The sequence below is a fragment of the Aedes aegypti genome, chromosome 2 (assembly GCF_002204515.2).
Source record: "Aedes aegypti strain LVP_AGWG chromosome 2, AaegL5.0 Primary Assembly, whole genome shotgun sequence".
In the NCBI taxonomy this organism is placed as follows: Eukaryota; Metazoa; Arthropoda; class Insecta; order Diptera; family Culicidae; genus Aedes; species Aedes aegypti.
The window spans coordinates 36,723,572-36,736,109 of NC_035108.1; the positions used below are offsets into that span (position 1 = coordinate 36,723,572).

The window sequence follows — 12,538 nt, forward strand, 5'->3', positions numbered from 1 at the left end:
ATACGCTTCCAATAGGTACTAGAAAACTAGTTCCGAAAGTTGGCATTGGGCACGGTTGTTTAACTGGTATTGAAGATCTCTACGTATGGGATTACATTCCCTTTATAATTATGTTGTGAACCACCGTTGATTTCATTTCGTAGAATTTTTGGAAGAAAGAAAGCTTCTAATAAGTCAAAATCCCATAAAGTCTCCATGTACCGTCACGGATTCTTTTTCACGGAACCATTTTGCTGAATAGGATTGGAAATCGCTAAAAACATTTTTCTCCAAGTACATGATCAGTCCTAGGCGTTACATGTACGTATGTAGTGATAGAATGACGATGTTTTAATGAATCGGAATTCAACGCACACTGTGTGACTTTTGTTCTGTGCGGAGATAGCTCGCTGCGCGTTATTTCCGCGAGCCCATCCAAATTTTTAAATTTTCCCGCTTGTTATTCTTCATAAAATTCCTGGATAATTTCATTTTAAGATAACTTCACAGATGCTTGGCACAATGTTTTAAGTAGTACACCCAGTTTTGATAAAAAAAAGTCATTTTGTATGGTATCATGTATAAAAGAGTTAAAAAGTCTGATATTTAGTGGAAATTGTGAAGATTGCACTTCACCAATCTATTTACTAAGCATTCTTCCGTTGGCAATGAATTATCATAAGATTCTAATTCAGCAGCTTCGAAATAACTACGATTACGGATCCAAATTTGCCCACTATGGACGATTGTTGGATGCGAGGAAATTTGGCGCGCGCCCTAGCCCACGCTGAGAGCAGCACATGATTGCGCGCGCAAACTCGCAGTAAGCAGCACGTGGTGATCGTCCGCCTACTAGACCGACTGACTAAAGTACCTATGCAGAGACAAGAGAAGATCTCCTCTCGGTGGCTGGTGCTGATGCTGGCTGGTCTGCTGGCCGGTGAGCGATCACTGACTGTGTTTTGGGGATGCAGCAGACGACTTATCCCCTTCTTCTAGCTAGCAGACATAGTATATATAAGTAACGTCGATTGATGGATCCTAAACTTCATTCACGATAATTGTTTGATCGAGTTGAGATCGGTTTCGGTTCGGGAGGTGTGTTTTCTTTTGTTCCTGGATTGGGCATGATCCAGGATAACACATGGTGCTTCAAAGGATAACAAGGATTTTTCGAACAAATGTGCATATGAACTGTTTCAACAGGGCGGATGTTGATAATAGAAAGGGAATAAGTGACAACTGAAGAAGGACATTGTGGAAAAACAGTGAGAAGAATTTCAAAAAGCTGAAAAGTCAACGATCATTGATTGTTTTGAGAGGTGGCTTCCCGTAACACTTGGGGTGACCCCTGGCGAGTGGAGTGCATCTTTAACCAGTTAGCGCATCAATAGCCAGAAATGGTGAGTGTTCGACTGTTTGGGACATTGCGAAGATGGGGGCGTTCGTGAGGATCTACTTCGCCAAAATGCTAGGTGGCATATGATCCCCCCAGTTCAACCGAATGTGCATCGATGCTACTACCCAGATATCTGGGGCCGCTTACATAAGAAACCGTTTGACCCCGTCCCATGTTTTTGCTGAATCCACGAAGGGGTCTTGGGATGATGGACGATTGTTGGTGATCCGTGAATCGAGGCTCGGACAATGATGGAGATCGTTAATTCGCTTTCTACGCTGATTTATCTGAGAGCAGATCAGAAGTGGTCTCTAATGGTTGAGTTAGTGAGTGCAGTAGAATTGGGTCTGGGAAAGCAGCGATCTATGCGTGGGCCCACTTGTGCTACGATTGGAGGACGGTGTTTCTCAAATGGTTTCATTCGTGACAGCAAACTTTCGTGGATAATTTTATATCATGTGAATTTTCTGTAAAGAAATGTAGTGTTTTGTGTTTTCTTGATCTGTTTTTATTTTAATTAAAGTGTATTGTGATACATCTCAAGGAACATTCGAACCCAATTTTTTGAATAATAATTTTTGTACTTTTTAAAATTACTTCTACTTCTGATAATATTTATATGTTGAGGTAGGGAATGCTAAAGGCTGATGATGATTTTCATTGTAATAACATTAGCGTCATTGTATAGAGATGTCGCTAAAAATATCGTCGTTTTCAACAACGAAACAAAATCAGTTTGATATTATTTCGGAGTTCAGTGCACAAATAAAATATATGTGTTCAATATTAACTAACAAGTGTCCATTGATAATTGGTTTGCTTGATTTATATATTTACCAAAAAGTTGTCGGCAACGATGATAATTTGTTCTAAAAAAATCTATGAAGTTGTGCCGAATAAATTAGCAACCTCGTCACTAGTGTTAAGTCAAAGCATTTGATTTAATTGTCTTATTTCTAGTACTCATCTATTTTTAAATCAAAGTGTTAAGTTGCGTTTGAACTATTGATGAAAAAGTAAATTAATACCTAGAGTGTGTATCCTTTGCCCGATACTCGTATTTCAATCGTAAGTTCGTCTTCAGTGTCATCTTCTAGGGTGGGTTCACCCCTAGGTTCACCCTTAGTAATCTATAGTCCCCTATAGTCACTAGTGTATTTTAACGATTGTTTTACTGTTAACCGTTGTAAAACATTTTTCGTAATGATGGTCAGGATTAGGGTTTTGGTACCGGTAGTACCAGTATCGAAAGTAGCGATAATACCGACCATTTTTTGGTACCGAAACACCGGTACTGGAAAGCATTGAATACCGGTATTTTCGGTACTGATGGAAAATCAAATAATCGTTTGAATCAATTTTTTTTTCACTATAAATTGTACGCAACTTTGGTAAAGTTCATTGATGGCGAAACATCATCGGATACAAATTAAGCTGCCGATAGTGAATATCAAGGTTTCTAGACAACTAGGTACAAATTTTAAGAAAGGATTCAGGATAACTTAACGCATTTAAATGTGCTTCAATTATGGACACACATTGTTCGGCATAATTCGTGTATTAGGAGTCTGCCGAGTTTAAACCGAAATAATAGTTAACAATTCACTATGCATGGGTAACAATTCAAACAGCATCAGGATGAAACCTGGAAGAGCTTTCTCCTTGTCTGAAAGCTTTGTTACAAAAATACAATTAGAGAACACAAAATAGTAAAATTCTTAAAAATCATTAGTTTTTCTTTCCACGTAAGATAACTTCACGAAATCATAGTTTTCCGGATATTCTCAATATAAATAGAAATAATTCATTTAAGATTAACTTTTGGCAAATATTTTTACTGATGGATAGGCAATAAACATTTGAGTTTTGTACATGTTTTAGCATAAATATAAGAACTTGGTTTTGACCCTTTTTTAAATCGACCACAGCTGAAATCGGAATTTCATTTTCTATTCACTTTAGTTTATAATTTCCATTAAAATAAGTGATAGTCTGATCATTTATCGTATCAGCAATGATAAAGATTTTTTTTTTCAGATTTTTATTATACGTATTTTAGGACCAAGCACAAATTTTGTACAACAAAGTCGCTCAGATATAACGCGATTTGTACAAAGCTGATAAGAGGAGCTGTAACACCATCAACATACAGGTAGCAAAAAAATCGCTCAAAATTCACATTCTGTTCTTGATAAGTGCAAGAATAAAATGAGTGAAAATCAGATTTTTATCTGCACTAGCAGTATGGTAAAGTCGTGCCCATACTGCCATTTTGAGACTAGTGCAGATAAAAATCTGATTTTCACACATTTTATTCTTGCACTTAATAAGAGCAGATTTCGTATATTGAACGATTTTTTTTTGCAAAACGTTTGTTAATGGTCTTACCTTTCTGGAAGCTCCTCTTATCAGTTTTGCACAAATCACGTTAAATCGGAGCGACTTTGTTGTAAGAAATTTGTGCTAGGTCAAAAGAATGTACAATTAAAATCTGAAAAAATACATGTACCAATGACGATTTGATAAATAATCCGACTCTTACTTATTTATTATAAACTTAAGTATATGAAATTTGAATAGAAACAAAAAATCCGATTTCTGCTGTGGTCGATTTTTCAAAGGGTAAAAACCAAGTCCTTGTATATCCGTTAATACATGTAAAAATTTAAATTTTTTGTTACCTATCTCATTTGACATAAGTAAACTTGAAATGCATAATTTTTATTTATATTGAAAATACTTGAAAAGCTGTGATTTCGTGAAGATATTTCATGTGGGGAGAAAAACTAGCGATTTTTTAGAATTAACCCTTATTATTCGATTTTGTAAAAATATTTTTTGTAAGCTGATCGGCTATTGGTACACCGATCCTAGAGTGCTATAGGGTAAAAGCACCGGTTTTGGCCAGCCTAAGAGAAAATGTCAATAAAAATTAAATGGGAAGCCAAGTCAAATGCAAGCTTTTAATCCATATTATGTGTGTAAAACATCAAAACTGAGCTAAAACCATTTATTCGCTTTCAAAATCCCGTTGGTCAATATAGGCCAACGGAACCATTTTTGGCCAGAGATTTAACTTCGGTTCCTAAATTGGCCAATTGCATTCATGAGAGTGGCCAAATTAGGAGTGTCCTGGCCAAATTAGGTGTATGGAACTTAAAATTATAAAGAAAATGAATTGTTTTTCTTATGTTTTGAATCAATTTGGACGAGTAAATTAATGTAGTTCTATCATATGAATGTGATCTACTGAACACAAAAGGTTTCATGCTGATTGGCTATGTAAAATGGTGTATAATCCACTATGGCTACAACTGGCGTATGGCCAAAACCGGTGCTTCTAACCTACGCGATAATCTATGAGCTATTTTTGCGATAATCAAATATTCTGAAGAACTTTTGTCCAACTCTCTCATACACCTACTGGTATAGGGGCCAACATTGACAAAGCAGTAAACGCGTGAATGTTAAATCATTCGTATGGTTGCCGTCATTCGAGGAATATTCTCAACTTTCTGGGTCATAGAGCGTGTTTCCCTACAAGACAAGTGCTCATAAAAAGGCTGAAAAGCATAAAGTGAGATCCCCGAAAATTATTGGGTTTATGCAATCTTGTTAACTATTTTTACTAAATATGATCACATTTGTTTCAAACAAAAAAAGATTTGTAAACCTGAATACGAACTTCAACATTATTTTTAGAACTCAATGAGTGACGATTTTGAATTTGATTTTAATTTCAATTCTAAAGTCAGAATCAGCTCAAGTAAAACGTGAATTTCAGTAAAAAAAACGTACCGTAAAATGGGGTAACTTTGATAGTTAAAAAAAAACTTGAATATTTATGCATGCTGTTTCAAAGAATTATAGTTTATACTTTAAAACAAGTACTGGCATTCTAGCTATCGATTGCAGCTGAAGAATTGCCAAAAGTTTCAATTCGAATGGATATACAGTATGACCCATAAAATTGTTTGAATGTAAATTTTGCGGCTACATTATTTTTTTATTTTTTTTGCATTATTTCCATTGTTTTTGTGAGTAAATGTAATTCCTAATTACTGTAGTATTTTCTGACATAACTTCGCTATCTAGGACTATTTTTATCATATTTTTCTTATTAATGTAAATAATTTACCAAAGCAAATAAGTTTGAAGGTTTTGTTCGCTAAAAGTCAGAAAAAGCATTTAATCGCCGTATACTCTGGTGATAAACTTTCCACCTTTGAAAGTCACACTTAATTGTGGAAAATATTAGTTTGTTTGGGATCAGAGAATAGATGAGCTCTTAGAGAACGTGTTGTTCATGATAACAATAAAATATTTCGCCAGGGCCATAGTTTTGGGAGCATTTTCGTATTAAGGGTTTGAAGCGCCTTATTTTTTATTTAAAAGTTTAATCAAAAATAAATACAGAGGTTTAGGAGAGTTTTTTGAGCAAGGAGTTTATTCCTTCGGTTAGAGATGACTTAGATCAATACTAGCTCAAAGGTTTTGAGCAAAACAGAGCGGCTTATCACACTTATATGAAGATTCAACTACGGCTCTCCAGAATCAGCTGTTTATTCTAAAATATGTTTAAGTCCCCAGCGCTCCAAGTATATATCCATTTTGTCATTTGATATGGGCGAATGTTCGAGATAATGCCTGTGAATAATCTTACTCCATCGTTGACGTTTTAAAATCTTTAATCACAAAGATATTGAACTCGATGACTGCAGGATAGCATTTGGAGGTTTGCTTCCAATTTCTCTCTATTGAATAGAAATTAACGAATAAAAATCATGCCATCATATTATATGTCTCATGAAAAATCCAAGAATTTCGATTATCTGCCCATACCTCAAAATATAAGCGCAGTGGTCATTGAATCTTCAACTTCTGAACAAAATATACTCTCTTGAAGAAAGTTACACAAAAAAGAAGAAGAAATTATTCCATGGGGCACCTTTCAGCAGTGTTAAAATTGCACACCTGATGTGTAGGTCTAGAAGAGCTCGATTTAAAGCGAATCGAACTCAATTTTGTATAGGAAACTGAAAGATTCTAGAATTCCCAACAAATTATCACGTGGTTTATGGACAGCCCCGAAGCATTGATAATTAAGTGCAAATGTAAGGCAATACGTCGTCTTCTTATCGGATTCTAAACATTCGTAATTCCAGAAAATTACAAGCATTTTTCAAAAATCTGTTATTATAGATAAACATTACTCTATGTAGTAGCACCATGAGTAGCACCTTTCCTTGTCATACAGCATTTTGGTTGTATAATGATCTCTGCATTTTCAAACGATGCCAGGTATAGGGTGATGTCCGGTACTTGGAAAGTAACACAAGCGTAACACAAGAATGAAAAAGAAACTGTTCTAAAAATAATTATCTTCATTGCTATAGCCAGGTTTATTTTTGGAGGGTGAAGAGCACAGAATTTTCTGTGCACAGAAAAAAGAGCTTCCAATTCTTCCAAAGAACTCACGAGGAATATCCTTTGATTCTACCAGGAACTCTACAGGTATTCAACTATGTGCTTTTGAGTGATTCCTCAGAGATTTCTTCATGAAATATTTCCGTACTTTTCCAGAGATTTCTCCAAGCACTCCTTTACCTCTTTTCACTAAGTTATTCCTAGGATTCACATGAAAAATCATTCCAGGGATTAGAGTTTATAATTCAACAGATTTTTCCTGAAGTTCATTGAGGCTTGCTGATCTTACCAGAAAATTTCTCGAATAATCTCTTTTGAACTGCTTAAAAATCTCTTGAAGAATTCCACAGATTGCTTTAGAAATTCTTCCTTTCAAAACATTCATTCTGGAAGGTCCTCTACGTACATATTACATATACATTCCAATTGTTGTTTAAAATACCATCCAGTTGTTCAATAATAATTTGTTTAAGATTTTCTGGAATTACTGAAGATTCATCCAAGAAACAGTACAAGAGATTGTAGGGGTCTCACCAAAATTGTCTTCATGAGCACCGGGCAAGAATTTCTTCAGAGAGTTCACCAACTTTGCCGTTGAAGTTATTTCTGAAGATTATGTTCAGATTCCTTCAACAAACAACAAATGAATACTCAAAGTTTCCTGTGAAAATTGTTCAGTAATTTCTCCAGAGAATTTTATAACTATTTCCTTTGAAGTATCGTCCTAGGATTCTTCCGGAAAATTTACCAGAGACAGAGATCAATCCAAACATTTTTCAGATATTGTTTTTATCTTTAAAAAAGATATAAAATTACTGCATACATTTATCCGAATGTCAATCTTGGGATTTTTACATGAATAACATCTTTCTAGCTATCCACTATTCATTTTTGGTTCGTAAACTACTTCAGAAATATCTCATGATTTGTTTTTAAGGATTTCTTTTCAAATTACTCTTTGAATCCCCATATCCAATTTATTTTAGATTTCTAGAGTAACACATACAAAAAACTTTTGGATGAACTTCTAAACACATTTGTTCGATAAGTTCAGCTTGAATTCATAAAAAATACTCAATTTCTGTAGAAATGCTTACAACAAGAATTCTTGTTCTTTTTTTCTCATTTTTTGTTAGATACATGTTGAAAAATGTTCTACATGATCTCCGAAGTTTCATGATAACTATGACGAACTGATTAACGTAGAAACAATTATTTTTCTTTATTATTGTAGCAGCTCAACACGGCGGTATTGGCGGTACTTTTAAGAACTTTTGCATTGTCTAATGGTATAATAAGTAAAGTAAGATTTTATCAAGTTTAAATCTTGGAGGAAATTTTTGCATTACTTTGAAAATTTGTTGAGGAATTCCTGATAGACTTTCAGAAATCAGGAACCATGTGGTAAACAAATTCTTCGATTTATTTTGAACTCTTGGAATTTATCTTTTGGAAATGCTTTTTTGAAGTATGAAAAAATAAAATAAAAGTTCCTCAAGATAGCGTTATGTGAAGAAAGAAGAAATAGCAAATTTTTGAAGCAGATAGAAACAACAGATGCGCAAAGGTATAACGAAAACTAAGTGATAATTTTTATTTTTTTTATCTCTCCCTTCCCAGTTATTTTGCTGAATGTTTTTGGTGTTTTGAAATAAATCACCTCTGAAGATTTGGATGCAAGTGACAATTAAAAAAACATTAGAAATTTCCAGAAAAAAAAACATTTTTGACGCAATTTGTGATGCATTTTGAAAAAAAGAACTTCGCGAACAAAATATAATAGAATGTAATAATATTTGTGAGGACACTGTTTGAAGGTATCTACAGAGGAATTTCTAGTAGACCTTTCAGTGAATTATCTAAGTATAAGATTCAATAGAACCAATGTGTTTTTGTTGGAGGAATCGCTGAATTGCGAGGGAAAACTGAACTTTGGGACAGATCTGGTGTAGTGGTTAAGGCTTATGATGTGAAATCTATAAAGAAGTAAACCCGTTGGTCCTGAGCAGAGCCGGATTTACAAATGTGGGGGCCCCGAGGTCAGAGCCTTGTGAAGGCCCTTTTTCCTGAACACAATTTTGATGCTACAATATGTACTTATCGGTAATTTGCTTTATGCATTTTATGCTTAACATTCTGTATAAGATCTCTAAATAACCAGAAGCTAAGTTTGAGCTGCTTTAAAACCATCAGAAATGTAAGTTGGGATCAATGGGTGTAAGTGACAAAAACATGCTCCCAAAAAACGGGTTTGAAGTTTTTCAGCAATACTATACTTCGTACGCATTGTATGGGAACCAAAAAGAGCCATCCCAACTTCTACGAGTTATAATATTTTTTTAAATGGATATACTGTTCAATATTTCAGTACACCTAATATTTTCCTTGATACTTACAAATAGACTTCCAGGAAAATTTTCAGGTCAGAATTAGATAAAATTATGTCTGCCTGAAAATGCGTATAAAGGTCTTAGCAGCTACTGGTTGCAATTAAATGGCACTGCTGCATGTCTCACTGTCAATCAATTTTTTCAGTTATGGCAACGAAAATTCCCTGGACATCAGATGTCAAAAAGAAGGGACATTTTAAATGAATTTGAGGATCCTGATTTGAATTACCCTGACTGATTTTTGAGGAGTTATTTGAAAATCAAAGTTTATGTCAGCTATTGTCGGACCATTGACGAGCTCAAGGCCGAAATCATCGCAAAAACTTTCGAAAAGCTCGAAAAAGTAATTAACAATGCAGCTACAGTAACTCTTTTTGATGTGGTCAATAAAGGCAGTCATTTGTTTGATTTTTTTTTCATAAAATAGTCTAAATAAATTGCGGAAAGTCATATTAAATAAAAGAAATACCTCAAATATAGAAATTGATTGGGTTTAAAAAAAAAAAATCAATTTTCACATACGAACACAAAAGATGGCGCACCCTTTACGGCAAACTTGGTGCGACAAAATTATTTAGGTGTGAGTCTATTGGAGGGAAAAATCCTCAGAAAAATATGTTCATCGCAGTTATTAAGTTTTTTTATTTTCATTCCTTTTAAGATTTATGTTATTTAGATACAAAACTCTTAGGAACGTAATCCGGGGAACATTGATTTAAATTTTTCATTTGGAATGAAAGTGTCGCAAGTTTTCTATTTTTAAAACAAGTCACCCACCGCTCGTGACTATAATCCGTATTTTGGTTTAAATAAATGTTTAAAGTGATATTTTTATTTAGCTGATATGGCGTAACATGGATCACCTATGGAAACAACGTTTGGTAATGTTAAAAGGTTGACAAATTCAGGCATGGACTAAATTTAATTTTCGCAAAAACCTCATGTAACAAAGAGCGGCACCATTCATGCTTTGAAAATGTTTTATCAATAAATGATGATTCGAACTTTTTACGAGAAGACTCATACCGATCAATGTTACCCCGGATTACGGTAATCAATCCAGCGACAGCCTATATATATTATAATCCAAGATTCTAGAGAGGACCTCAAAATGGGAGGGAGCTGCCTCCCTGGCCCCCTGTTCCAATGATTGTCATATGAAAAATAAAATGACGCTCATTCCAATTAATTATTTTTTCGGTGCTCATAGTTTAACATATGTGGCTCTAAATTGACTTGGACTTGCCTTTAATTAGTATAAACGCACTTTTGTTTTGCGAGATATGAACTAACACTGACCGGCATCATAAGATAATTGACGGCTTTACCCAGGCAGATTTCATCGTTTCTTGCAGCGTGACATTTCGTCAGAGTTTTTCCACCACTTTATGGACTAGATCAACCGCCCGGCATAGCTTCGTCATCGTCGTTCAGCAGCATGATGGCTACGATTTTGATTTATGACCCATTCATCGACCTGTCTGCGAAGGCGGCACTTTACTCAATGGCCAAATCCATTTTCTCGCATAGAACACTGCACTCTGAGAGATTGTCATTTGTCGAGCACCAGTTTAGAAGAAAAGTAGAGCTCTATCCAAGAAAACCGCACTGCTGCGTGAGGGAAAAATCCTATCACTTGAGATTCCAACCATATGCCCAACGGTCGGGTCCTCTTCATTTCCAATATAGATAACTATCACCACCGCACATAATCGTTACCATTGCAGTTTACCACTACACATTGCTTGAATAAAGACGGTGCAAAAAGGTCAATCCCGAAACGATATGATGTCGGCACGATGACGGTGCGCTCTCTGTGACATAATTCAAGTTGCGATCCGTATCTTCTTGAACACGACGACGTCGAAGACAGTTCCGCAATTGGTGAAAAACAGAATTGAAGCCTCTTAGCACACGCTTTACTGCCGTTGCACAAGGAATCTGGAATGTACAGATTTTAAGGGAAGACATTCTTACATGCCGTCATTTTTACTTTTGTGTAAATCTATATAGGTTTGATTCATATTCTAAACACTGAACACTGAGGGCTTTTGGTGGCTCTAATTGTATATGATGGCCACGAATTAGCCGAAACATGTCATTTTTTTATCTTTTTGCATAATCAAACAGTAAACTATTGAGTATTTTGATGAAAATAATATTTTATCATATTTTACTGTTATTGTACTGTACACTGTCTTCATTCTGTTCCTTTTTACCAACACCTTGATTCAAACCCAGAACTGCATTAATAATTAGCATTTAAATTCATAACATCGCATATAATCTTCAGACTAGTTTTTACGAGCTTGACCTACACAATTGCTACAACGCACAGAGTTTAAATTAACATAGATAGCAAATGACCGTCTTTTTCTGAATATTTATTGACATATTTCAATTAAACGTTCAAATGAAATCTCCATACAGAACTCAAGTGTACGGAATTTCCGAAAAATAAACGAGATTCTACACCATCCACTCTGATCAATTTGGTTTCACTTTTAAAACGTTTCATTTCCGGATTCTGATTTACATAGCTGGGACGTAACGCACTATCTACGGCGTACGGAACTGTACGGAAACTGGTTGGATTTATTTTAACTGGTCCATCATCTAATAAAATCGTATCTTGAAATTCATGCATCAACGTAACATTAGCACTGAAATTACCTATTTATAATTCTCACAACCCCCGTCATGGATCTTTGCGCAATGTCTTGTTCTTTTACGAACCGAAAATTATGCTAAATCACATCACCCCAACAAAACAATCATTAATGCTCGATAGTGCTGGCGTAGGTAGTTCAGGTGACCGAGCATTGATTTTAGGATCTCGACTTTTACGGGCGATTTTTTTTGCGCACTCAATAACCCAGTGTTGAAAACACACGCGCCTCATCATATTCGAGGTATGCCTCCTCGTTTGCGGTATCTTTAATACTCTAATGCTTCAGCATAGCTCCGGTGCTGAAATCAGTGTTGATGATGGTTTTTGTTGCAATTGCAGCAACCGCTATTGAAACCCAAAACCTAGTAGATTAAAGATACCATGACGCATCGGTATGAAGAGCTGGATTCGGTTTAACTTTGAACTTTTCCAACAAATCGTTGGTTGTGGACAGCGATATCGGTAACGGGTCATCTTTGTACAATGGGTTAGCTTGAGCCCATTCAATTGGATGCCAAAATGTGAATTTTGCATTAGAAAACATTTACTTCGGTGCGGCCAATACTTTTCTATGGTGTCAAAATATATAGTTATATTCAATAATTCAAATGTTAGCCAAATAAATAAAAAAAATCAAATCAAGTACACGACACTGAAGACGGACTTACAGTT

At 35.2% G+C, this 12,538-nt stretch overlaps 1 protein-coding gene across 2 annotated transcripts in view; it reads left to right on the plus strand.

Moving 5' to 3' along the window:
• The first annotated feature begins 1,039 nt into the window (after window positions 1-1,039).
• Window positions 1,040-12,538, plus strand: part of LOC5569902 (mucin-5AC) — a 32,004-nt gene continuing 20,505 nt past the window's right edge. For both annotated transcript variants that reach the window (XM_001658750.2, XM_021840562.1), the window contains exon 1: window positions 1,040-1,382. In XM_001658750.2, the coding sequence (XP_001658800.2) occupies window positions 1,380-1,382 (3 nt within the window). In that variant the 5' untranslated portion in view covers window positions 1,040-1,379. The remainder of the gene's footprint in view (window positions 1,383-12,538) is intronic.